General features: G+C 42.1%; 1 protein-coding gene across 9 annotated transcripts in view; it reads left to right on the top strand.

Moving 5' to 3' along the window:
- Window positions 1-15,297: 15,297 nt before the first annotated feature.
- The window catches only part of LOC101101581 (protein ADP-ribosylarginine hydrolase), a 41,961-nt gene continuing 30,791 nt past the window's right edge, over window positions 15,298-26,467 (top strand). Inside the window, exons 1-5 of one of the 9 annotated variants that reach the window (XM_019839801.3) lie at window positions 15,356-15,635; window positions 16,276-16,375; window positions 17,531-17,856; window positions 18,937-19,297; window positions 20,734-22,583. In XM_019839801.3, coding sequence (XP_019695360.1) covers window positions 17,544-17,856; window positions 18,937-19,297; window positions 20,734-21,148 — 1,089 coding nt within the window. In that variant the 5' untranslated portion in view covers window positions 15,356-15,635; window positions 16,276-16,375; window positions 17,531-17,543 and the 3' untranslated portion in view covers window positions 21,149-22,583. Of the gene's footprint in view, window positions 15,636-16,275; window positions 16,376-17,530; window positions 17,857-18,936; window positions 19,298-20,733; window positions 22,584-26,467 lie in introns of those variants that run through there. The other 8 variants (XM_023260200.2, XM_019839798.3, XM_019839796.3 and 5 more) reach the window with 8 other exon arrangements.

Here is a 26,467-nt window from a genome sequence, read left to right on the forward strand (position 1 = left end):
CCAAGCAGGCTCTGCACTGCCAGTGCAGGGATATGGTAGAGATACAATAGTTTTCTATCTAAATTTGTAGAAATGTGAGTCAATTTAGAGGAAAAAAAAAAGACAGTAAATATGATATATGAATATGGTAAACCTTGTGAATATGGTATAGAAATGTCTGAAATATTGACTTCAGGCTATTAGAAAGTAAACTTCCCTGGAAAAAAAATCACAGTTTAAGCTGCCATCTATCCTAATATTTTTCAGTGTTAAGGAAGGCACTGAAATCCCTTCATACTAAAAGCTGATATGGAAGGATGACACCCTCTGGGTGTCTGCAGGGTGGGGAGGAGTGACAATCATCATGAGGGAAGAGAAGGAAAGAATAAAGTCTCTTCCACTTCATGACTGTGCTCAGGCTCTCCCCAGGCCTGGACCTCACCTGGGGGAATGTGTCCCCCTGCTCAGCTAATGCCCTAGCCTCAGAAAATTGCTGACTGCCTTTGAGACAAGTCTTACGCACACGAGTGAGTAGCAGCTAATACAATGTGATGTGATAGGTCCACTTGTATAGTATCTCTCCTGGTAGCATCCACAGCGTTAGTGCCTCTCTGCCGGGAGATGGAGCTGTTTGGGTTGAAGGGAGGGTCTTCAAACTGAGATACCTCTACCCCCAAAGTTGCCTGCAGGTTTTCAAAGGGTATGCAGGCACTGGTAATTTTAAGACAATCCATTTCCAGGTTTTCAGTTTCTTTATGGACTCTTTCATAAAACTTACCTGTGGTGAGAAGGACCTTGTCTTTCTCCCTGTTAGAGAAGAAAAGGTCACCTCTGACTCAACTTTAATGTCACTATGATACAGTGTTCTAGAAGGTGAAAAAACTTCAGGGTGCCAAATAAAGAGACAATTTGAAATACTGGTGTTTTAATCAATATTGCCTTCTTACATCAAGACAATATCAGCCCAAGGTAGGGGGGTTTCATGTCCCTCCCATCTTGGCCATGTTTCTGTAGAGGTAGAAACGTGGCAGTAGAAACAGATGTATTGTAGAGTTGGCGTGGCAGGAAAGGCAGCAGCTTCTATTTAATAAACATTGCCTCTTCTACTTCTTGTCTATTGGCAAAGGCACCATCTCTCTGAAAGCAGCCAGAAAGAGCAAAGAGAGTGTGGGTAAGAAATGGGGGAGGCAGAGGCATCTTGCTCCACACCAGTGATAAGTTTGTGCCAGGGTTCAGTGGCTGACTGCTCTTAGAATATTCAAGTTCTACAAAGCATGCCGGTAAGACTTTATATGACAGGGGCCCACTGCATTTTCATCTTCTCTGTTAAAAAAAAAAAAAAAAAAAAAAAAAAAAAAAGCTTGGTGAGCATTTTCATTCATCTGTGTCTTGGTCTGAGCCTCAGCTGCATATTTCGAATAATGATGAGGAAGGATGTGAACAACTTCCACTTTACAGTTGCAGTGACCTTCAGCCTCTCAGTGGAGGGGCTGAAATGCTCCTCTGGCTCCTTCCCCGGCTTCATTCAAAGTTGTTTATAACCTGCACCCAGCACGGGGTGGCAAGATCTAGGCTTTAAGACCATGGTCCTCCCAAGTGGTGCCATAGTCTGCTAAAGCTGGTAGAAACGTTATCAGTGTAAGAGTGGTCATCTCTTCCTCTCTGAATGCTGTCACACTCTTTCTGGTTCTCTGAAATGGAAATCACTGGAATTCTTAAAATGAAAAGAACAGTGGAAATTCAGAGTTAAACCTTGTCTAAATTAAGGGCTCTATCCCCAATGCCCACTGCTCCTCTTCTGCCTGTGTTTGGCATTACATTCTCTCTGCCTGAAAACCTTGACTGTTCCTTAACTTTCTAGGTGCCTTTCCCTGTCTCTCTGCCCATCCAAACACCTTCCTTCCTGAAAGGACCAGACCAAATGCCTTTTCCTCAAGAAGTTGTCATTGATTCTTCTAATCCCCATCTGCTCTTTCCTTTCTCTTTGCTTCTAATGTATGTACCACTCCTTTGGCATGTCAAGCCAATTCCCCTCAAATGTATGGAGTTTGTACTGTGAACTTGGAACTGTGTCAAGCAATAGAGATGCAAAAAGGAACAGAATGGGAGAAATAAGAACAAGGTAGAGGGGCCCTAAGCAAAAGAAGCAAGAGATAGCAGAGAAAAGGACCAGAGCAATCAGCTGAATAGGGGCCTGCAGAATAGGAGTCCCATACCTCCTCCAGAGCAGTAGTTCACTTCTGTAAGTCATGATTTCCCACCCTTGGATTGGGAGATCCATCCACCAGTAGATTTTGAAACCTTTGGTTCACTTTCTACCAGATGGTCATCAGCCTCTCTGCTTCTCCCAATCCTGTTGGGATTTCCCTCCCACAGGGACAGAAGCTCAGCTGGCCAGCTGGATCCCCACGATCCCCTCCTAGGGTTTGCAGTGGGCCTCTGGTACTCCTAACAGACTTGACTGCTCACTGGGCTGGCTCTCAGTGAGTAAAAATACAGCCTCCAGGAAATGGAAAGTAGCCACTCCTATGGTGAAGCCTGGGGTAGAGAATCTAAAGAGTGAAACCAATGACTTCACAATGGCAGCCGGTTTAGGCAGGTTTCCTAGTGGTGTCAGGCCACTAGAGAGTCCCTCAACCTCCTCCCATGGCCACCAGAGAAATCAGTCCAAAGCTGAAGGGATTTAGTCTGAGAGCACTGTTAAAGCTCTTCACTGGGGGCACCTTGGTGGCTCAGTCAGTTAAGTGTCTGGGTGACTCAGTCAGTTAAGTGTCTGACTTCGGCTCAGGTCATGATCTCACAGTTTGTGGGTTTGAGCCCCCTGTTGGGCTCTGTGCTGACAGCTGAGAGCCTGGAGCCTGCTTCGGATTCTGTGTCTTCCTCTCTCTGCCCCTCCTCTGCTTGTGCCCTATCTCTGTCTCTCTGTCTCTCTCTCAAAAATGAACAAACATTTAAAAAAATGTTTTAAAAGCTCTTCATCAAATTCTGCCTTTATGGTGGGTACTTGCTCTTCTGCAGAGGCTTCAATTCCTCAAATTCCTTCTCATATTCAAACAACAGCTAAATATCTATGCAAGGTGTGCTTTAAATGGTGCTGTTTCTGGGAAGACCTGCTGAGAGATAAATTCCCCTTTCTAATCAAGCCATGCGATTTCTCTTTAATTTTATGAATAGAGTTCAACTACTACTCCCCATCTGCCTTTTTGAAATCTGGACACTGTGACCTTTTGTTTTGGCCTTTTGGTTTTCCCCTTCAGTTTATATTACATTGTCAATAAGAAACAAATGGCAACTATTACTTCACTTTTCAGAAAAATATTCAAGGAAGAAAGGGGAGACGGGGGAGGAAGGGAAGGAGAGGAGAAGGAGGAAGAGGAAGAAGAAGAAGGGGGAAGAAGGAGGAAAGTAAAGGAGGTTGATTACTCCATTTTAGGGGTGCATAAGTAGCATAGAGGGCTTAAACAGTAAATAACACCCTACTGTTAAAATCTTTAATTCACATGACCTTTAATTCATTGAAGTTTGCTTTCACGGCACTATACAGTCCCGTTGTGAAAGCACCAAGATCATTTCTAGTTTCTCTTTCTCCTGCCTGGTGATTGGCTCCTTTCTATGTTTCTCAGGAGACAAGGAAAATAAAATAGAAAACTGAAAAGAGTGGCTTTTGTAAATTTGTTAACAGCTCTGGTGGACAGTGTGGGTAGGGGGAGGGGCAGCCAACGGCTGTAGTGACTCTTAATTCCCCCAAATCCTGGACTGGCCAAGATTCCAGAGCAGGTCCCTACCCTCAGGCACAGAAGCCTCGATTCTCCTGGACACAGTACTTGTCTCTTCTTTTCTCAAAGGATCACGCAGTAACATGCTGCAATGTCCTTTGAAGGAAGCCCTTACCAGTTTAGTCAGAAAAAAAAAAAAAAAACAAAACTTCCCTAAACACAACCAAACTATCTCCTGCTTTAATTTAAGATGATTTTCTCTCATTCAGTCATCCACAGAAGTGGGGAGCATTTGTGTCCATTAGAAGCCCGAAACAAATAAACAGAAACACTTCAGGGCAATAGAGCATCATTACCAAGCTCCTCAAAACCACTCAGCCTGTGTGAAACAAAACCTCGGCTTTCCATTGCTTTTTTTCTCTGAGTTACCCAGTTTAGCATCCTTTCTGTTGTTGCCTGTTACTTTTCTCTGGATCCATTTTCTACATGTAGTTAACTGGGCTCATTTAGAAAGAATCCACATAGGTGATTCCTGGCCGTGGTATGTCATACTTCCACTCATTATTGCCACAATTTCCACATATTTCCACAAATATTTTGTTGGCATTTTCATCATACTGCAGATGCATATTTAGCTAGTTGCTCTGGGGGTGAGCAACTGTGCCTCAGCTCGGGAGAATATGCCAACCTAAACCTGCATCTTCACTTTCACTACTACTACTTCTTCTCCTCTTTCTTCTCCTTCTCCTCCTTTTTTTTTTTTTTTTTTTTTTGCTTCTCCCGCGTGCTGGCTGTTTGGGTTATCACTGGGCTTCTGGCAATTTTAAATTGTCTTCTTAATTATGCTTCAAAAATCAGCCCAGGTGTTATTTTTTCTGGACGCCTTCTCTGAACACTCTAAGATGGTAATGTCTCTCTCATATCTGCTGACCTTGTATCTTGAACATTCCCCCTTGTCACAGTCCTCATGGCCTAATGTCATTATACTTTACCAAGTCTCCTCTAGTAGCATGATTTTTGCCTTACCTCTGTAACTTTGGGGAGCACCTGACACATTTTATGTGCTGTATAAGTAAGGGTTCTCCAAAGACACAGAGTCAATATGTATATGTATGGAGAGAAAGAGATTTATTCTGAGGAAGTGACCCACCTGATTGTGAAAGCTGGCAAGTCCAAATCTCTGGGGACCCAGGAAAGAGCAGATGCTGCAGCTCGAGTCTATTGACACAAAATGAATGAACCTTTTAGAATTTCTAAAAAAGAAAAAGGAAGAGAGTTTTATTCAAGCTCAAGTTAGGACAGCTGCCTCAGATACACAGTCTTCACAAAGAAGAGAGTGCTCCAGTAAGGGAACATTTGGTGTAGGGTTATATACATTTATTCACACAAAAAGTTACAAATAATTAGATGAAGAACATTTCAGTAAGTTGTAGGCCTTGTGTTAATTTTCTAGTATATGCAAGGGGCTATCTGACTTTAATCGTGTGGGAACAGGGAAATTTCTTACTTTTTCTTATCTTTTATGCTCAGAATGCACCTCTTTGGTTATTTTCTTCAATGAAGCAAATGTGTACCCTGGGCAGAAATAGAGCCCATCCTTTGAGGTTTTGCCGAATCAATTTGACTTGGTAAATGTTAAAGTACAGCTTCCCTAGAAGCATGGGAGCCTGGCCCACAAACATTAAAAGTTGAAAACTTCCTTTATCAAGTCAGAAGACAGTCTGCTGTCAGACTTCCTACTTCCTTGCTGGAGGTCAGTCTTTTTTCTATTAAGGCCTCCATACTGAATTGGTCAGGCCCGATTCTGTCATGGAATATCATCGGCTTTACTCAGTATCTACTGATTTCAATGCTCATCTCATCTAAAAAATACTTTCACAGAAACATCTAGAAAAATGTTTGACTGAATATCTGGGTATTATTGCCTAGTCCAAGTGAATATGTTCACCAAGTCTTCTGAATTGAATTGATATGTGGACAGCTGCTTTGGGCTTCCAATGTCTCCTGTACTAGCTTTTTTCTGGTTTCTTCTAAAAAGTCTTTACTTCATCCCTCCTCCCCCAACTTTAATTCATTTTAACAAATGTATATTGAAATCCTATTCTGTGGTATGTTTACCTTTGAATCTTTTAGTTATTTTGCGTCTGCAAGAGTTCAAGGGGCCCTGCCTATTAACCATTTCCTGTTAGCGCTCTCTCAATCTCTCTCTTTTTTTTTTTTTTTAGCTCTCATGCTTTAACTAGGTGTGGTATTACACAATGAAGACATACAGTGGCAAAGACTTGTTTAATAACCTGTTTTTCACTTATCTGTCCTTCTGTTTCCCTTCAAATGAACCAGTTTTGACAATACTGCGGTTGGAGAGTAACTGAACTTCAGGGCCTCATTTTCTTTGTATCAATATGAAAGGGAGTTTATGCTAGAGGCATTACCTTATCTGAGCATTTGGAATCAATTATGCTAAAAATACTATCACTAATGACAGAAATGCTTACAATGTAAAGCTTAGTGGTTAAAAATAGGATAAAAAATTGTATATACAAAAGGATCCACATTTTTTTCAAACACATGTGAAAAAAATAAAGATTTTAAGTATATACAGTATGAGTGATGAAATGTGAGTGATTATGTTTTTTCTGTGTTTTCCAAAATTTCTTTACACGTATAATATGTAAAAATTCTAATTGTGAAAGATTAAAAGTTTCCCCTTAAACTTCTCCTGGCAAACTCTCCCATTATCCTCTTGAGAGGTAATCATAATCATTATTAACAACTTGATGTGTATCCTTTCAGTCATTTTATACACACACACACACACACACACACACAGCTCTTCTTTTTTTTTTTTTCACATAAGACCATATATATTCTTCATTCTCAAATTTGATATTTTTACTTAACAAAATATCTCTAAGCTCTTTCCATGTGAGCTTGATTATTTACCCAAAGTCTACTGATTTAAATATCCGCCTCATGGTTTTAAACAGTTCCATAATTATGCCATGATTTAAGAAAAGGTAACACAAACTTACTTCCCTGTAAACAGATATTGAGGTTATTTCCAACTTTCAGCTATTAGAAACAATTTTGCAAAGAACATTCAGGAACACTTATCTTCATGAACAAGTGTGGGTATTTCTTTTGGAAAGATTTTTAGAAGCTTTCCCAACATTTCTGCTGAAAGTATGCATTACTTTTATCATTAAAAAATGTAAACATTGTATTAAAAAATTTTTTTAAATATCATGAGTCAGCAGCCTAAAATGAGATCACATGGCTGGGTTCACTCCATGAGAGAGGGTCCTATGTCATAGCATATACCTGGTAACAGTTGGTCTTTAATGTCTGTAGGATATATAAAGATCACTCCTGGACATTGTTAACAACTCTTTAAGAAAAGTACCATTATTTCCACCTTACAGATGAAACATCTCAGAGATTAGGTTTGAGTCCCTCAAGTTTGTTTCTCAGCAAAAGCCTCAAAATGGCAAATAATACTGAATTGGTGACTAACGCAGATACTTGCAATATGTCTTCCTCAATAAAACTGGGGGTGGGGAACTAAATCTTCAATGTCTCTGTCTTTCCAGTATCTACACTAATGTCTAGCACTAGTAAAATGCCAGATAAATATTAGTTCTTGGCAGATTAGCATTCACTCTTTCCTTTATGAACAAAATCTTGATTTTTGTATAAGTATCCATCTCTCAGGGAAGATGTTTTATCCTTGATCAAAAAAACCCTCATAATCTAACAGTGATTGGTTTAGTCTTGGAGGGGAGCACAGGGGGAGGCTTTCTTAACAGTTTATCCTTAAAAGAAGACATACTGTCTTTTCCCATTGGACATTGTCTGTTATTGTAATTGGACTTTATATCTGTCAGAGATGTCAGCTTGGGGACAAAGCTAACACAGTGAGACTAGTGGGGCAGAGAGATGAAAGGAACTGGATACTTGATAACAAATAATTAACCCTGGGGATTTCTGATATATATATATCAGATATATATATATATATATATGATATAGATATAGATATATATGAGATATAGATATATGTATATATTAAGATAATCTAGATATGTGTAGATATTTTGTTATGTAAGACAATAAGTGTCTTTATTATTTAAGCTGGGTGAGTATGGGGAGTGTTGGGGGGGTATAGAAGAGTGTAATGGTTATTGCAGTTATTTGGAGCCAACTGACAGATTGTTCTTTTGGTTTTCCTGACCATGTCCTTGATGTCCTTGATGAGAAACATTTTCCAATGTTTGACCAAGAAGAAAAAATGTCAGTAGGTGTTGTCAACCTTAAAAATAAAATAGCCAGTTATTTTACCAGCAAAATGAGTTTATGCAGGAATAAAGGAATTGCAATTTGGGACATGCAAACTCTGGTAAAACATAGTAAAGATCCAGAGAACAAATGAGAGGGGCTTGCTTTTATAGAGGAATGGAGAAAGTTGGGAGGGGTGGTTTTGAATGAAAGTTTATTAGAGGAGAGCCAGAGTTCAGGGTTGTGGCTACTTCGCAATGGTTGAGATGTGGCAGTTTCTCACTGGCTGGGTTGTTGCTGGGCAAGAAGAAAATCTTCATTCCTCTAGTTGGGGTAGTAAAGGAAGCTGTATATAAAATAAACTGTAATGCATGGTATATGCATACGAGCTTTCCTCTTCAGGGTGGCCTGACTCCATTTTGAATGAGGCTTTCTTTTATTCATCTTCACATTTCCCCCTTTTGTTCAAGACATTTCCTTGAAAGCATCACTGATCAAGAGTCAGTTTTTCTGCATTTAGTGATTTTGTCCCTTGGTACCGGGAAGGGCCTTTCCTGGTTGTCATGTCCCATGTCAGAGGGAAAGTGCACAGGTTGGAGAAAACATTGAGGTCACATTTGAGTAACAAGGAAGGGTAGGGGGAAGAACTCTCAGGCATTTCCCATCTAAAGTTTATATCTTATCAGGGTCATAAATAACCATTGGAGATCATCTTGAAGTGTTGAGTTGAGGGTGAGTAGCATCACCCTATTTGGTATGTTGCTTCTACAAAGGTTTGACAGGTAACGGGTACAAAGCTTAAAAATGATTATACAAAACAGAATTAAAAGCAATGTGACAAATCCAGTTTGTGAGATGGTTCTAAACTGGGAACCCCAACCTGAAGGTAACCAGAAGCCAAAGGACCATGGATCATTACATGAAATTTATTATAGCCAATGTGCTTATTCCCTAGTTTTATGCAGTTAGGCATCTACTTCCCTAGAAGAATTTATCCATGTGCAACAGGTGGTCCTGCCTATTCAAACCCTTCCTTGTTCAGCACGTAGATGATTGAGGGCCATTCAATTATCCAAAACTACTTTAGGCAGCGAGTCACGTGACTGTGTTTGGGCCCCTATTGTCTTGGCTATGGTTGGTTAACTCTCCCAATATCAGGGACAGATTTCTGGTCATGTGTTCATTGGTACTTACTCTGGTCCAAGGGAGAAAGTCTTTTCCTCCAGCAAACCCAAAGTCCTGAATGCCTTCTGGAAATTCCTGTTTAAGATGGCTGTGGAGGCTTAGTGGGGTAGACCAGTGGTAGGCTTCTGGTTTGTTATGAAGAGAAAACAGAACAGTAAATACAAGAAGAGCATATTGTCCTTTGATCCTCCAGCCATCATGACAGTGAGCTGCCCAAGTATAGGGGCCATTGCCAAAACCTCCTCATATGAGGAGTAGCCAAGTTGAGTACATAGGGCTCTCTCACAAGTATTAGTATTTATGGACCCTTTGGTTGGTAATGGAGTGTTACCATTATTATTACATATTGAAAGTGTTATTATTACATATTGAAAGACCACCCTAATACATGGGTTTGAAAGCAAGCCTACAAATAGTCTGATTTATGCTAAATGCTGTGCAGTATCTTTTATGTATTTTTTTAATGGATCTCATTCTCCCACTGCAGGGTTGGGTTAAATTGAGGTAAGGAACACGGGTACATGGATTTAGTATTCTAACTTTATAAAAGGGACCTGTGGAACAATTGGGCATACAGTGGCATCTGGGATTTCAGCAAAATTCATTACAGGTTGAACTAAGGAGTCACTGCTATAATGTGTTTTCTGATGGCAAATCTAACAATTGGAGCAGTTTCCCCCTTTTACATGGGATTGGCAAATGCATACAATGAAAGAGAGATTGAAGAAAGGGTGAAAATGAGCAAGGGAAAGAAGGTTTATAGGCCTTGGCTGGTTATCTTAGGAAAGCTGTCTCCTTCAGCTGCCATCTGCTTCAACTCCTGGAAATCTTTACTTTCAGGTCACCAGTTGATGTGCAGGCCCAGTTGGGGTTTGGTGTGTTCTTTAGATGTGACACATGGATCCAAGGGTTATTCCCTAGAGTTTGGCAGAATTGGGGTTTGTAAACAGCTCCTGCTAGGGGTTGTTGCAATGAAGTTGAAGAGAGTCTAGTCTGTCTTTTCCAAGAGAAAAAACCTCTGGGTTATAAGGAGTAATGCTTGAGGTATTCACCTCCTGGGAGTGTACTATGGAAAGATGGTTCTACTAAAGCATGGTTATTTTCAACAAAAGCAATTAGGTCTTTATACTTTTGAAGTAGATCTTCCTTTAATCAGCTGTATATCAAAGGACACAGGAGCCAGGTGCATTGGGTGCCCTGTGATTATCAAAAAGGGTGCAAGCGTATGAGTTCCGGTAGGTGTGGACCTAAGACTTAGAAGGACTGATGGCATTGCCTTTGGCCACAGGGTTTTTGAGGAGTCTCTACAATTTTTGCCAACTGAGTCTTGATGCTATTGGTACATTTAACTAGATGTGAGGACTGAGGGTGGTAAGCACAAAGTGTTGTACAAGTGTCCAAGTAGCACAGACCTTCTGATGCACTTGACCAATGAAGTGAGTTACCCAGTCACTATGCAGTTCGAGGGGGGTTCCCCAGCTAGACATAATCTTTTCTAATAGGATTTTAGCCACAGAAGGGGCAGTAACTTGCCTAAAAGGAGAGAAAACATATGTCCAGTGAGAAAACATACAAACCATGACTAAAACATAATTTTTATCCCTGAGGTGGAAAAAGCTGAATGACATCCATTTGCCAAACCTCGAATGGCCCATTGGGGAATTTAAAGCTTCCAGCAGCAGCTGTATTTTGTATTTCTCTAGGTTGTATCTGGGGCAGGTGGAGCAAGCAAAATAAGCACTTTTTGCAGCTCTATAGGTATTTTCCCACCAGTATGGGTTCATAAAAGTTATAATTTTATCAGTGGACCAATGATTCAAAGCATGTACAGTAGTCAGAAATGGGAATTTTAAGGCCTCTGGTAGGACTGGGTTTCTATTTGGGCCAAACCAAACTTCTCTTTTTATTGAACCAAAAGTTATTAGATTTCTAATTTTGTTTTTGCATTTCTGGGGACAATTGTTGAGCCTCTCTAGCCATTTTTTCTAGATTATCATTGGGGGAACATCCTTTTGGACCATGACAGAGGCTTGGTTGTTGATTCTTTTGAGAGAAAGACCATGACAGAGGCTTGGTTGTTGATTCTTTTGTTCTTTTATGTATGTATGTATGTATGTATGTATGTATGTATGTATGTATTTAATGTTTATTTTTGAGAGACAGAGAGTGTGTGAGTGGGAGAGAGTCAGAGAGGGAGACAGAGGATCTGACGCAGGCTCTGTGCTGACAGCAGAGCACGTAATGTGGGGCTTGAGCTCACAAACTGCAAGATCATGACCTGAGACAAAGTCAGACGCTTAACCAACTGACACTCAGGAGCCCCTAGAGCAGTGTTCTTGGTGGAAACATCAGCAAGGTGGTTTGGAATGCCCAGGGACCTGAATGACAGTGAAAGCAGCTATTAAAGGATAGCATCTAATAATTGTATGGCACATAATAAGCCTCACTGTTTCTGCAGCAGTCCAAAGTCATGAGCCACTCCAAAGGCATATCTACTGTCAGTATAAATATTTGCAGTTTGCCCTTGGCTAAATGTAGGCCTCAGTTAAGAGTACAATTCGGCCTGCTGGGCTGAGGTAGCCAAAGGCAATGGTGCTACCCAAATAATTTCAAAAGGAGTTGCAGTTGTATAGCTAGCACAATGTGTATCATTTTCACCTTTTAAAAAGAAGCATCAGTAAACCGTGAAAGGTTAGCATTATTCAGAGCAGTTTCTTGTAGGTCACCGTGGGGGTCAGAAGGCGATTTGTCGGTATTAAGCAGTCGTGACAGGTTTTGTCAGTGGAAGAAGGGAGATGAAATAGCAGGGTTAAGGTTATTACGGTGAGGAAGAATCTTGGGAGAAGTGGTTAGCAAAAAGATTTTACAGGAGGCAAGGTGACTAGATGAAAGGTGTTGAGTATGGTGAGAATTTAGAAAGCTTCTACCACGTGGAGTACAAGAATAGTTGTAGGGGAGGAATCTCATGATTATTTCTTCAGTGGCCTTGACTGAAAGGACTGTGGCAGAAATGGCTGAGACAAGGAGAGGTACCCTTGTACCATAGGGTCTAGCTGTTGGCTATAATACTGTTTGGGTCAACGGTGGGCCCCATGTTTTTGGATGAGTACCATAAGAGCATTCCCTTCCTTTTAACATAGAAGAGAAGTTGATAACTGGGATGTCCAAGGGAAGAGGGATTTATTAAGCTTTCCTAAGACTTTAAGTCATCTTAATCTTCTTAAATAATACGGTCAGGTTTATAGATTTTAGTAAAACTTATAGGGATGGGCCACAAGAGAGAAGTCTGGACAATTTCTACAGTCAGTAGCTAACTAGCTCCAAAAATCTCATTGTTGGTATTTGGTTTTTGGTTTTTGGTTAAGTTCAAGATGACATGAAGCCTATTTGGATCTAAATGTAGTCCTTATTCCAAAATCAGGTGCCCTATATATCAAACCTGAGTTTGAACAAACGACAATTTCTTCTTGGAGACTTTATGTCCCTTTAAGGCCAAAAGCTTTAACAAATGGATGCTGTCCACCTGTGAAGAGGCTTGAGCAAGGATCAGAGAAGCAAGTCATCTACCTATTGTAATAGGGCATAACCTCCAGGAAATTTTAGGTCATCTAGATCAGCCTTTAAGGTTTGTCAAAAGGAAGACGTTTCACATGAAAATATGCTCAACATCACTCATCATCAGGGCACAGTAAGATACAATCTCACACCTGTCAGAACGGCTAAAATTAACAACCAAGGACACAACAGATGTTGGCAAGGATGTGGACAAAGGGGAACCCTTTTGCACTGCTGGTGGGAATGCAAACTAGTACAACCACTCTGGAAAACAGTATGGAGGCTCCTCAAAAAATTAAAAATAGAGCTACCCTAAGACCCAGCAATTGCACTGGTAGGTATTTATCTAAAGGATATAAAAATGCTGATTCAAAGGGGCACTGTTGTTTATAGCAGCACTATCAACAACAGCCAAATTATGGAAAGAGCCCAAAAGTCCATCGAATGACAAATGGATAAAGAAGATGTGGTATCTATCTATCTATAGATAGATAGATATATACCTACACATGTCTATACACATGTATATATATACATACACACACAGTGGAATATTACTTGGTGATCAAAAAGAATGAAATCTTGCCATTTGCAACAATGTGAATGGAACTAGAGTGTATTATGCTAAGCGAAATAAGTCAGTCAGAGAAAGATAAATACCGTATGATCTCACTCATATGTGGAATTTAAGAGACAAAATAGATGAATATAGGATAAGGAAAGGAAAAATAAAATAAAAAACAGGAAGGCAAACCTTAAAAGACTCTTACAGAGAACAAACTGAGGATTGCTGGAGGGGTGTTGGGTGGGGTGGTGGGCTAAATGGGTGACAGGTATTAAGAAGGGCAATTGTTAGGATGAGTACTGGGTGTTATACGTCAGTGATGAATCACTAAATTCTCCTGAAACCATTACTACATTATATGCTAACTAACTTAGATTTAAATAAAAGGTTTTTTAAAAAAGGAAGAAGAGGTTTCAGTATTGTTGTTCTTCCCAAGTAAGGCACAGATACTGGCTGGCCTAATGCACTGGGATGCTAAAGAAGGCACTACATAAATCAACCACAGCAAAAAAAAAAAAAAAAATGCAATTTCAGCAGGGATGGAGCTAATAAAGTATGGGGATTGGTAACAACAGGGTGGTGAAGGATGACAACACTATGCCTCAGAGGTCCTGCACAAACCTCCACCTGCAGCCATTCAGTAGCATGAATGAGTCAGTAGTCTATCTAAGTGATAGCAAGGTCCACAGGCATCATAAAGTAAAAGGAAACTAATGGCTAAGAACACCACTAGTTATTATTTATATTCAAGCCAAAGACACACTTTTTTATGGATTTTTACGGAAAGAGCACTGTGTAATATGCAGAATATTTATGAACAGACATCTTAAACTGAAATAGTTATGAGTTTGATAGGGATGCTTATTAAAAATGTCCCTCACTAGGAAACTTTCTCTGACTACATCTTCAGAGGTTGAGTGAGTTGATTTTTGTAAAGGATCAAAAAGTCACTTTGGCTAACGGTGGAGGTAGAGGTGGGGGTTTGACTGGAAAAGGGCACAAGGGGACTCTCTGGAGTAATGAAAATATTTTGTATCTTGATTATGGTTATAAATATAAACTCATTGAACAGCACACCAAATAAGTGCATTTCACTACATGTAAATTGTATCTCAGTTGAAAACAAAAACAAAAACTCTCAGACTTAGTCTGGGTAGTTATAGCCAGAAAGATATAGCATAGAAAATTAAAGACATAGCAAATTAAAATTTTGGTGTATAGACTTCATACATATGGTGATTCTAATTCTTTTCAAAAGTGGCATTAATTTATTCAAACAAAAATACTGTTAGTTTTTCTTTGCTTTTATTTACTATCAGGATTCAAAACTTCTAAACTACCAAATAAATGACGAATTTACATTAACTTAATCCTGGGGCACCTGCGTCGCTCAGTACCTTGAGCATCTATCTGACTTTGGCTCAGGTCATGATCTCACAGTTGGGTTCATGAGTTCAAACCCCACAGCCCACTGCTCAGAGACTGCTTGGGATCCGCTGTCCCCTTTCTCTCTGCCCTTCCCCCTGTTGCGCTTTCTCAAAAAAAAAAAAAAATCTAAAAAATTATAAAAAATATAAAAATAAAATTAATCCTTACAACCACCATAAGAAGTAGATGCTATTATTTTCCTGTTTTATGGGATGGGCTCAGAACCCCGACAAAAGCCTTGCACTCCGTACCCTTTCCCCAGTACTTGGTCACACACTGGCTCACCAGAACCCAGAAGAGCTGGTCAGAGGAAAGGCCGAAGCGTCATTAAGGGACTACAGGTGAGTTATGGACACTCGGATTGAGAGTCTGGCTCCCTGAGCCCTGACATTCCGAAATGCCAGGCTCTACCCAGCCCTGTCCCCAGCCCAGGTAGCCAGTGACGCAGGTCCCGTTGCCCCTGTTCGGGCGCAGAAGACCACAGCGCTGCCGGGAAGGCGAGGAGCAGTCGTCCACGGTCTGTTGAACCTGCGCGCAGTTCCCTAGCGCGGCTGCGCGGCTCCGCCCTTGAGCTGGGCGCTCCGCTCGGGGTGGGCCGTGAGTCACCACACACCGGATGCAGCCAGGCCCTCCGCGCACCCTGAACTTTCGGCGCTCGGCCCCTCCCTGGTCGCGCTCGGCCCCTCCCTGGTCCCGCTCGCGTTTCAGTACTCGGCGATCAGGTACTCCTCCCCGCCGTCCGCCAGCACCTCAGCCGGCGCCCTCCTCCTGGCAGTGCCCGGGCCTGCCTGCCCTGGGTCCTCCAACTCGTCCTCGGGGACGAGGACCCGCAAGTCCAGCCCAGCGTTCCAAGAGCGCTCGCCTTTCCGGCAGTGAGCAGGTGCCCACCCCGCCCCCCTGCCTGGGCGTTGCCCACCCTCCTCCCCACCAAAGTAAGTAAATAAAACGAAATCAAAAAGGGGAAGACTGCCAGGAAGAAGATGTGCACAGACCGTAGTTTTGAATGTATTCGAATTTATAGTTTGGGGGTGAAGAATGTAAATGGCAGAAGAGTTTAAGGAATAACTGTGTTCTGAAAGCAGGAGTGTGACATGTAAATGTTAATATGTACATGTACATGTTAACATTTCCAAGGAAAGAGATGGTCATCGATCCCCCCGCCCCCCAGCTTGCAACGCACAAAAACACACATTCACAAAAAACACACATTCGGGTGGAGCTAGAAGGAATTGCAGAAAAGAAGCTGAGAGCATACCGGGCATTCAAATTTGGTCCTCAAAAGCCAACTAAGCTTAGTCTCTGAAGGTCTCAGCGCAAGATGGGACCCTCCACTCTCCTATTTACTGATGGGAAAGTTGAGGTCCAGAGTGGGTGGTTTGTCCAGAGTGATGCACCTGATTCTTGGCAGAGCCAGATCCAGGAGCCTGAACTCCAGTTCCTAGGCATCGTTTATAAATAATAAAATATGTAAATAACATTTTATAAATACCCTTTGTGAGTCAAGAAACTCAGCAAGATCCGTAACTCGGTTTTGGTATGCTCAACCCATCTTCATTATTTACTCTTCTCCAGGTGCTTGCCAGCCTGCATTCCCTGGCCCACAGCAGTGCAACTGAAAGGGGACTCCTGGAAGTCCTAGGACTTGAACATAACCCTGAGTAAAAGGTTTTAGGTAAGTGGAGGGGAGGAAGGGCGTGGTGGGTTCCAGGAAAGAGCTTGAACTGAGGGGGAAGTTAGCAAGCCCAACTGCAGCTAGGCACGTTTAAAAGTGTCTGGCCTATTCGAGTAGAGTAGGGGCAGATGGTGAAGGGCTTTGAACATGAATGCTGCAGGCGATACGATACAACCAGAAACTGGAAATGCAACTACAGGGAAACCAGCACTTCACCAGGGATTAGATCCATGGAGGGAATCTGAGATCCCAAGACTGTTTAAGTCAAATCATTTAGCAGGAAGACAAAATTAAAATATTGCTGTTGAAAGGAACGTGGTGGGGAGAAAGTATTCTAGTTGAATAACAGAAAAATCTCTTCCCCTGGTTGCATACGAATAATAAAAATGGTGCTTACTATGTGGTAAACACTGTTGTAGGTGCTTTACAAAAATTTATTTACTTCTCACAATAAACTGGTGAGGTTGTTACTATTTTTGTCACCATTTTAGAGATGTGGAGGCTGAGGCACAAAAAGGTTGCCCAAGGTAAGTAGATCTGTGTTGAGGCAGAGTGGCCTGGAACCAGAAGATTCGGGTCTCAGTGCCTCCATTCACTGGTTGTGTCAATTTACCATCTCTGAGCCTCAGTTTTCTTATCTGTGAAATATATACACTAATCCCTGCCTACTACTGAGGTAGAGAATATGCAGGTGCTTTGCAAACTGTGCATTGTGATGCCAGTGGAAAGTACCATTATTTAATAAAGGAGGGATGCACTTCCAAGGCCAAATCCCAACTAAAAAGAAAATGGCAAGCTTGGTTCGACTTGCAGAATTTAATGGGCTTGCCACTCAAAGAGAGGCAAAGATGGAATCAGTTAAAATTGTTGGCTGTGGAGTCAGATGGACCTAAGCTGGAATCCCAGTCCTGCCACCTATTAGCTTTGTGACCTAAGACAAGGCACATAACGTTTCTGATACTGTGTTATCTTGCTGATCCTCAATTTACTCACGTATAAAATGGGTCTAATACTTTCCTCATAGAGCAGTTGTATTGCATGAGATGCACTTAATACAATGCCTACAATTAGTAAGTGCTCAATACAATGTAGAGGGGCCCATTATTTTTTCCAATTCTTTTTCCTCATCCTCTGTATATCTTAATATTCCCCCAGACACCGCCTCATCATGTGTGAGGGACTGATGGAGAGGTATGTGGCTGCCATGGTGCTGAGCGCAGCTGGAGATGCCTTAGGGTACTTCAATGGGAAGTGGGAGTTTCTTCGGGATGGAGAAAAGATTCACCAGCAGCTGGCCCAGCTTGGTGGGTTGGACACCATAGATGTGGAGAGGTGGAGAGTCAGCGATGACACAGTAATGCACCTGGCCACGGCAGAAGCTCTTGTGGAAGCTGGGAAAATCTTGGATTTGGCTCACCTGTATTCCCTACTTGCTAAGCATTACCAAGACTGCATGGGAGACATGGATGGCCGAGCACCAGGTGAGTGCAGCCACTGGAGGTCCTGGCGGTGGAGAATAAAGCAGCCCCAAGGCAGTCATTTAAAATGTTGATTGAGATGTAAACATCAAGGAGACAGTTATAATTTGTAGTTGTGACAAAGATAGAAACAACCCAGATGTTCTTTAATTTATTTATCTGTAGTGACACATTCACAGCCTTTTAAAATAATGCAGATAAATATTTACTGATATGGAAAGATATATTAAGTTTAAAAAGAAAAAAAGGATTACAAAACACATAGGGCATCCAAAGGCTCATTGTTGCTCTGGGCCCATTGCTCCTTTTCCGAGGCCTGGTGCTCCTCACTCTAGAATCCACAGCCTCTTTCTGACATTCAGGATCTCTAATCCTCAGGTTCTCATTGGGTTCTTTAAAGGCTTGGGCTTGGAGTCTGATGGTTTTGATGGGGCCACTGATTAGCTGGTTATGTGATTTTGAGCAAGGTTCCTAATCAAGCTCTGAGCCTCAGCTTATTTATTCATTTTTTAAAAAATATTAATTTATTTTGAGAGAGAGAGAAAGAGAGCACATGTACATGTGCAAGCTGGGGAGGAGCAGAGAGAGAGAGAGAGAGAGAGAGAGAGAGAGAGAGAGAGAGAATCCCAAGTAGGCTCCATGCTGGCAGAGCAGAGCCCGACACAGGGCTCAATGTAACGAACTGTGAGATCATGGCCTGAGCTGAAATCAAGAATTAGATGCTTAACCGACTGAGCCACCTAGGCGATCCCTTTGCTTATTAATTTAAACAAGAGAATAATATGTTAAACCTACCTTTTTGAGTTATTGTGATGTCTCAGTAATAACTGATAAAGACTCCAAGACTCTCTATATGAATCTGATTCTTTCCTAATAATCATACTAAGGGTTGTACGGAGAGTAAGGAACAGTGTTGGCTTGGGGTTTGGAGTTTGGGAGCGTTCATCTTTTTTGGGAGCGTTCATTACTTTTTTGGCTTTCCCTTTCCATCAAAGAAACTTAGAGACTGATCTTGGTTCTGTCTTCCTGCCAGGGCCTTTGCTTTGGTTACACTGACCCTCTGCTCTACCTAACTCTTCTCAGGGGGTGCTTCAGTGCAGAATGCCATGCTACTGGAGCCAGACAAGGCCAATGGCTGGAGGATTCCCTTTAACAAGCACGAGGGCGGCTGCGGGGCTGCCATGCGTGCTATGTGCATCGGTCTCAGGTTCCCCCACCACGGACAGCTGGACACGCTGATCCAGGTGAGCATCGAGAGTGGCAGGATGACCCATCACCACCCTACAGGCTACCTGGGAGCTCTTGTTTCTGCTCTTTTTACAGCCTATGCTGTGAACAACAAGCCTCCCAGGCAGTGGGGAAAAGAAATGATGGAGGTGCTACCAGAAGCTAAAAAGTACATTATCCAATCAGGCTACTTTTTGGAGAAGAATCTTCAACACTGGTGAGTTGGTAGGCGCCCGCTCCTGCTAGAAAATGATTGCATCTGTGTGTGCACAGGCATGCACACGTGTGCCTAGAATTCATAGATCAAAGCACCATCGTGGTTCTCACCATCTAGTTTTGCTGTCTGCTGGGTTCAGCACCCCCAACTCCAGCCCACCTGCTAAGGATTTCAAGTTCAGTGCCAGCAGTGGTTGCCACCAAGTAGCCAGGTGAAGACCTCAAGGAGTAGTTAACACCTGTGGTGCTTCCCTGTTGTATAGGGATCCTATTTTGTATTCCACCTTTCTATAGTTTTTTGGCTGTCCTATACTGCTATGAACTTCCCTGCTTATTTCCTGGAACGTGTTTATTCAGTGTTGTCTTGATACGCAATATTTTGAAATTTTTGGTTAGAGTGCCCAAGAGATAGGCTTTTTTCACCAGCTAATTAATAAGGGGTAAGCCACAATTTCCCTTTTTTGTGAGTTCATGTCACATCACCTTTCTTAGAATAAAAATATCCAGAAACTTTCTGCTGAAATCACTTAATGGTCATGATGTTCCAAAGTTCTATCTTAAAAAAAAAAAAACACAATAGACGTATGTAAGGAAATGATGTGTTAATTAGCTTGACTATAGTCTTTTCACTGTGTATCAGTGTATTAAATCATCATGTTGTATACTTTAAATATATACAAGATTTCTTAAGAAAATAAAGTAAAATAAATAAGTTCCACCCTTGAAAGGTGACACTTGACATTATTCTCAATTCAGGAAAAATAGACCTTTATTTCTCACCTTTACCTTGCTATGTATCTTCTTTATTCAGCAACAGCTATCAATGCCTTGTTTATATTAATCCTTGGCAAAAATTTATTGAATGAATGCCACTTAGAGCGCATTTTTATTTTTTAAAAATGTTTATTTATGTATTTTGAGACTGAGAGAGAGAGAGAGAGAGAGAGAGAGAGAGAGAGAGAGTCGGGGGAGGGGAGAGAGAGAGGAGAGAGAATCTTGATGAGAATCTTGTGAGACTCAGTCTCACAAACCATGAGATTATGACCTGAGCCAAAATCAAGGCTCAACTGACTGAGCCATCCAAGTGCCCCTCCTTTGATTTTTTTAAAGCATTTCTTAAAAAGTTTATTTCTTTTGAGAGAGAGAGGGGAAGAGAGAATCCCAAGCAGGCTCTACACCATTAGTGCAGAGCCCAGTGTGGAGCCTGAACTCACGGAACCATGAGATCATGACCTGAGCCAAAACCAAGAGTCGGACCCTTAACTGACTGAGCCACCCAGGCATCCCTCATTTTGATTATTTAATACAATTTTGATATTAGTACAAGAAGTTGAAGTCATCTTGGAATTTTCTCTATTCATACATTTATCTGCTACCTTTCCTTATGGTTTTCAAATTTATTTTTTCAATTGACTGTAGAATTTTTCCTTCCTACAGGTCCTACTTCCAAGACCAATGGGAAAAATACCTAAAACTTAGAGGGATTTTGGATGGCAAATCAGCCCCTACCTTCCCCAAGCCCTTTGATGTGAAGGAGAGGGATCAGTTCTATACCTCTGTGAGCTACTCTGGCTGGGGTGGCAGCAGTGGACACGATGCCCCCATGATTGCTTATGATGCCATCCTGGCTGCAGGAGACTCCTGGAAGGAGCTTGCCCATCGAGCCTTTTTCCATGGTGGAGACAGTGATTCTACAGCTGCTATTGCTGGCTGCTGGTGGGGAGTTATGTATGGTTTTAAAGGAGTGAGTCCCTCCAACTATGAGAAACTAGAATACAGAAACCGGCTGGAAAAGACAGCCAGGGCTTTGTATTCTCTTGGGTCAAAGGAAGATACTGTAGTTACCCTTTAGAGAGATGTGACATCATTTCTCGTGGTTTCTCCTCTTATGTAGTCCAGTTTCTTTTCATTTTTTCCAAAGTCAAGAGTTTTAACCTTGTACTCCAGGAATTTTGAGGTAACATGTCCCTTGAGCACCTGTAGCTTGTCTTTCCAAATTCATCCTGTCCCCCTTGACTTTGTCCCTCTTTCTGTCCTTTATCTCAGTTGATAGAAGTCAGTATCTCCCCAAGCTAGAAGTCTCATGGCCCCATATTTGAGTCTTCATTTTCATCATCTAATCTTTCACTAAGTTTTTTCTGTGTGTTTCAGGTTGAGTTCTCCAAAAGTGGACTTTGAGACAAAGATTCAATAACAAGTAGTTTATTTGGGAGGTGATTCCAGGAAGCCCTGGTAGGAAAATGGGAAGTGAGACAGGGAGGAGAGGGGAGGGAAGCCAGCACAAGGTGCGATGAGCAGGTCAGCACTCTGGCCAGTTGGGACTAGTCCATCTGGGTTCTCTGTAAGGCACTCCTCAAGAGTTGTCCCACCCAAGGGGCAAGCAAACCTGGGGTGTCCATCCGTCACCTTCCATTTGGCATTGGTTGAGGACCACTCCTAGGGACGCTAACTCCCTGGTACTTCTTGGCCTGTCTTTTGTGCAAGCCAGACACAGATGTCTTCAGGCAAAGACTCAGAGGTGCTTGCAATGGCAAGCTGTACAGTGCATGGGAAGAGTGAAGGAGGTATGTGGGGTCCCAGTAGCATCTGCCAGATGGTCTGCCTCCTAAATGTCCTTCACATCTGTTACTCTTTTACCTTCTTGCACCAGTATTTTTCAGTTGGATTTCTGCAGTCCAGGGTACTCAAGTCTGGGGAGATGCTGCTCCAAGCTGTACTCTGTACTTTGCTGGCCATGACACTTAACGAATTGCCAGTTTTGTTGTTTTCTCTTGGCTTGTCTTTATTTTCATCTAGACACAACCTAGCAAAGTGCCTGGGAACATGGGAGGTACTTGATCAGTATATATTAAATGAATGTTGTTAATCACCTCCTGTCTGGTCCCTTAATTCCAGTCTTGACTTCCTCCTTGCCCTCCAGAGTTATCTTTACAAATCAGTCATGCTGAACTTCTAATCATGTTCCAATGAATACTCACCCCCTTTCTCCATTTCTTAATGCTCTTCCCTCTCCTTTTCCACCTGGTAGATGCTTACTCATCTTTCAAGCCCCAGCTCAGGTAGAACCTTCTGGGTGAAACTTGCTGTGATTATTTGGGCACTTGGCCACTTTCTCCTCATATACCCACAGCCTTGTCTCCAGGCTTATCACCACACTGGTCCTGTTGAGTGGTGATTGGGTGTCTTCTGAGGACAAACTCAGGTTCCTTGTGAGGAATTATCTTATTCTCTTTGTGGCCTGTCTGCTGGCCCATGAGAGACATTCAATAAACAGGAAGTTCATCAAATTGTGTTGATGTGAATGCTTTCAACATGCGGTTCCACATCTGTTTCAGACACATCTGTTCAGACACCTGCTACTTCACGGTTGCCCAGAGTGACCTGTGATGCACTGTGAGAGACGGAGAGTCTAATGCTTTAACCATGCACATGTGCTGACCTACACAGCTCTGTATTGAAGCAGGACTCAAGCAAGGACATGGAATTTATTATTCTTTTATACATAAAGGGAAAAGGAAATTCCTAAGTTCATTTTCTGTCTCAAAAAACTCTCACACGCATTTATATATTTCAGAAAACAAACACGTTTTATATATTACAAAAGTAAAAACAGGTTCTTTGGTAAGACAAGCAATCAGAGTTGCAGACGTTCAAGCATGCTGGGCTACAATTCACAGAACACTGTCATACGTCGTAAATTCAGATGTCTTAAAAGACTCCTTTGTATAAATATTCTGAGCACAGTTTTAGAATAATAGAAAACACATACAAGATTTATACAAGACATACAACATTTATACAAGATTCCTGAGCAGAATATTAAGGTGACCCTCATGACTGCTTTCAATTTCCCAGTTGGTAAGAACTGACTTTATAGCACAGAATAGTGTGTGCCTTTCTGCAGATGTAAGACAAGAGGAAACATTTCTCCTGGTTGTTCTGAAGTGTCTTTTTCCAGTAGTTAGGAGCCTAGAATAGACAGAACACTAGAGTTCTATTAGCACTGGCCAAACAGTAGACCTGCTTAAATCTTACAGTATAGAAAAGAGCAGAAGAGCATTTTAACAAGTGGAATCTGAGGCATGACCTGTTTTATCTCTGGAGCTAGTTTGGTAAGTCATCTGAATTTAGTAAGAAGCAAACATGATTTTATTTTTCTCCCAACTACTGCCTTCACAGTACTGTGTGGAAGCTGCTTTTCCTGTCCCTTAGAATATCACATTGTTTTTGGTCCTTTGTTGGGGGTGGGGGTGGGGAGTGTATTAAAAACCCAGTCCAGGGGTGCCTGGGTGGCTTAATCAGTTAAGCTTCTAGCTCATGATTTTGGCTTAGTTCATGATCTCACAGTTTGTGAGCTGACAGCGTGGAGCCTGCTTGGGAGTCTCTCTCTCTCCCTCTCTCTGCCCCTCCCCAGCTCACTCTCTCTCTCTCTCTCTCTCTCTCTCTCTCTCAAAATAAATAAATAAACTTAAAAAAAACAAAACCAGTCCAGTATTTTTTTTTAATTTCAACTTTATTGAGGCATAATTGACATAAAAGATTGTAAGATATTTAAAGTGTACATCGTGGTGATTTGATACACATTTATATTGTGAAAGGGTTCCTCCCATCTAGTTAATTAACACACCTATCGTTGCACATATTTATATTTGGGGGTGGAGCGGGTGGTGAGAACATTTAAGATCTACTTTCTTAGCAAATTTCAAGTATACTATACAGTGTTATCCACCGTAGTCACCATGTTTCACCTCATATCTTCAGACCTACTTCATCTTACAGCTGAAAGTTTGTACCTTTTTACCAACCTCTCTCTATTTCCCCACCTCCCAGCCTCTGGCAACCACTTTCCTATTCTGTTTCTAGGAGTTTGACCTTTTTTAAAGATTCCACATATAAGTGATACCGTGCAGTATTTGTCTTTTCTGTTTGGCTTAGCATAATGCCGTAAATGAAGCCCATCCCTGTTATCACAAATGGCTGGATTTCCTTCTTTCTCATGGTTGAATGATATCCCATTGTATGTATGCATATACTCCATCTTCTTTATCCATTCTTCTGTTGATGGACACTTAGGTTGTTTTCATATCTTGGCTATCGTGGATAATGCTGCAGTGACACGGGAGTGCAGACCCTTTGGGACCCTGTTTTCATTTCCTTTAGATTTATACCCAGAAGTGGGAATCCCAGCCCAGTTTAATCAATTCTAAAACTTCCATGTCATGCCCTCCATGCTCCCCACCTCCATCAGCCCTGGGCCCAAGGGACTTGGAGGAGAAAAGGGGACATTCTTCCCCTCTCTCTTCGGAGGCTCCTTGCTCCTCTTAGATGTTGCCCTGAGACCATTCTCATTGGTGGAGCACTGGTAGGAAAGGCTCAAGACAGCTGTCTTCTGAGGAGTCCCCTCAGCCCAAGGGAAACTCGTCCTTCCTGCTCCTGTCCAGCAGTGGGAGTGCAGGCTTCCCACCTGTTGCTGTCTTACATTTCACCCATCCCTCTTAAATAGGCCTTGAGAGATCCAACTTGGAAATAGATACCCATGCCCCCTTGATATGGTCACCTTCAATCTCAACTGGTAGGCTCTCACTGGTTGTGGAGGGTAAGAAAGAGCACCACCTCCCCTCCTTTTTCAAGAAGGTAAGAGAGAACCCCCACAGAACTTGACTCTCTATTTTCCATTCAAATCACTGGCTTCCAGTGGAGGGGAGGTGGGGAAGAGAGGTCTGATAACAGCAGTTCTGTTACCTTCTCCTATATCCTACTGGGATTTGTCTTTCCAAGTCCTTCCAGTCCCTTTAGAATACAGTGGAAGAGGTGGGGGAGAGGGGTAGGAGGGCAAGGACTTAGCATTTGTTATTCCCCAGGTAGGACTTCAGCCACAACTGGAGACAGCAGAGAAAGACTTTAGAGATCCTGCTATGTTTGTTTGAGACAATCTGTCTTCATCACAGGCGCACTTCAAAAAGAGTTCAGACTTTCATACTTTCTTCTCAAACCTCAAAATCTCCTCTTCAAACTTTACTCTCAACTGGCAACCTTGCTTGCTATTTCTCTGAGAAAAGAGAAGCAACCAGAGAACAATTACACACTCCCCTCACCACCTCTGCCCACCACCTGCATCTGGCTCAGGGTGTCTACCTTTGCTCCTACTGTGAATGCCAGGTGCCAGTGTGTGTGTGTGTGTGTGTGTGTGTGTGTGTGTGTGTGTGTGTGTAGAAGAAGGGAGGAGGAGAATAGAGGAAAGAGATAACGTAATTATATGCATGATGTTGCAGTAAATTTAAAAAAATGATCTGGGGCGCCTGGGTGGCGCAGTCGGTTAAGCGTCCGACTTCAGCCAGGTCACGATCTCGCGGTCCGTGAGTTCGAGCCCCACGTCGGGCTCTGGGCTGATGGCTCAGAGCCTGGAGCCTGTTTCCGATTCTGTGTTTCCCTCTCTCGCTGCCCCTCCCCCGTTCATGCTCTGTCTCTCTCTGTCCCAAAAATAAATAAACGTTGAAAAAAAAAATTATAAAAAAAAAAAATGATCTGAGGGGCGCCTGGGCGGCTCAGTCAGTTAAGCGTCCAACTCTTGATTTCGGCTCAGGTCATGATCTCACAGTTCGTGAGCTGGAGCCCCATGTGGGGTGTGAAACCTGCTTGGGATTCTCTCTCCCTCTCCCTCCACCCCTCCCCCACTTGCATGCTCTCTCTGTCTCTCTCTAAAAAAATGATCTAGCACACAGTATGAATTTATTAGGCTTATCAAATTAATATGTGTGTACTAAAAAAGAGAAAAAACCATGTGTAACATTACAGGGATTAATTATATGTTTTTGACCTGCTATATAATGGTGCTTCATTTGCTTTGTTACCTAAGATTGCTAGATGTTATCTAGAAGTCTTGGCAATATTTTTTGTAAGAGCTGCAAAATTAGCATTGGCCACATCCACCCTCCTCCAGGCTTCTTCAGCCACCATATTCTCCATTTACTCCCCTCTATACCTCTCCAGGGCAAGTAAATGTGCTTTTTGTTTTGTTTTGTTTTGTTTTGTTTTGTTTTGTTTTGTGTTTTAAACAGCCACAGAGCTACTGAGAGTGAGGGGGAAGGAATAGAGATTCTGATGATTTCACAACTAACCAGCCTACTGGATCAGCTCCTCATGGGATGGCTGCTGGTGTCTGGCTAGGGAT

Source organism: Felis catus, chromosome C2 (assembly GCF_018350175.1).
Source record: "Felis catus isolate Fca126 chromosome C2, F.catus_Fca126_mat1.0, whole genome shotgun sequence".
NCBI classification, from domain to species: Eukaryota; Metazoa; Chordata; class Mammalia; order Carnivora; family Felidae; genus Felis; species Felis catus.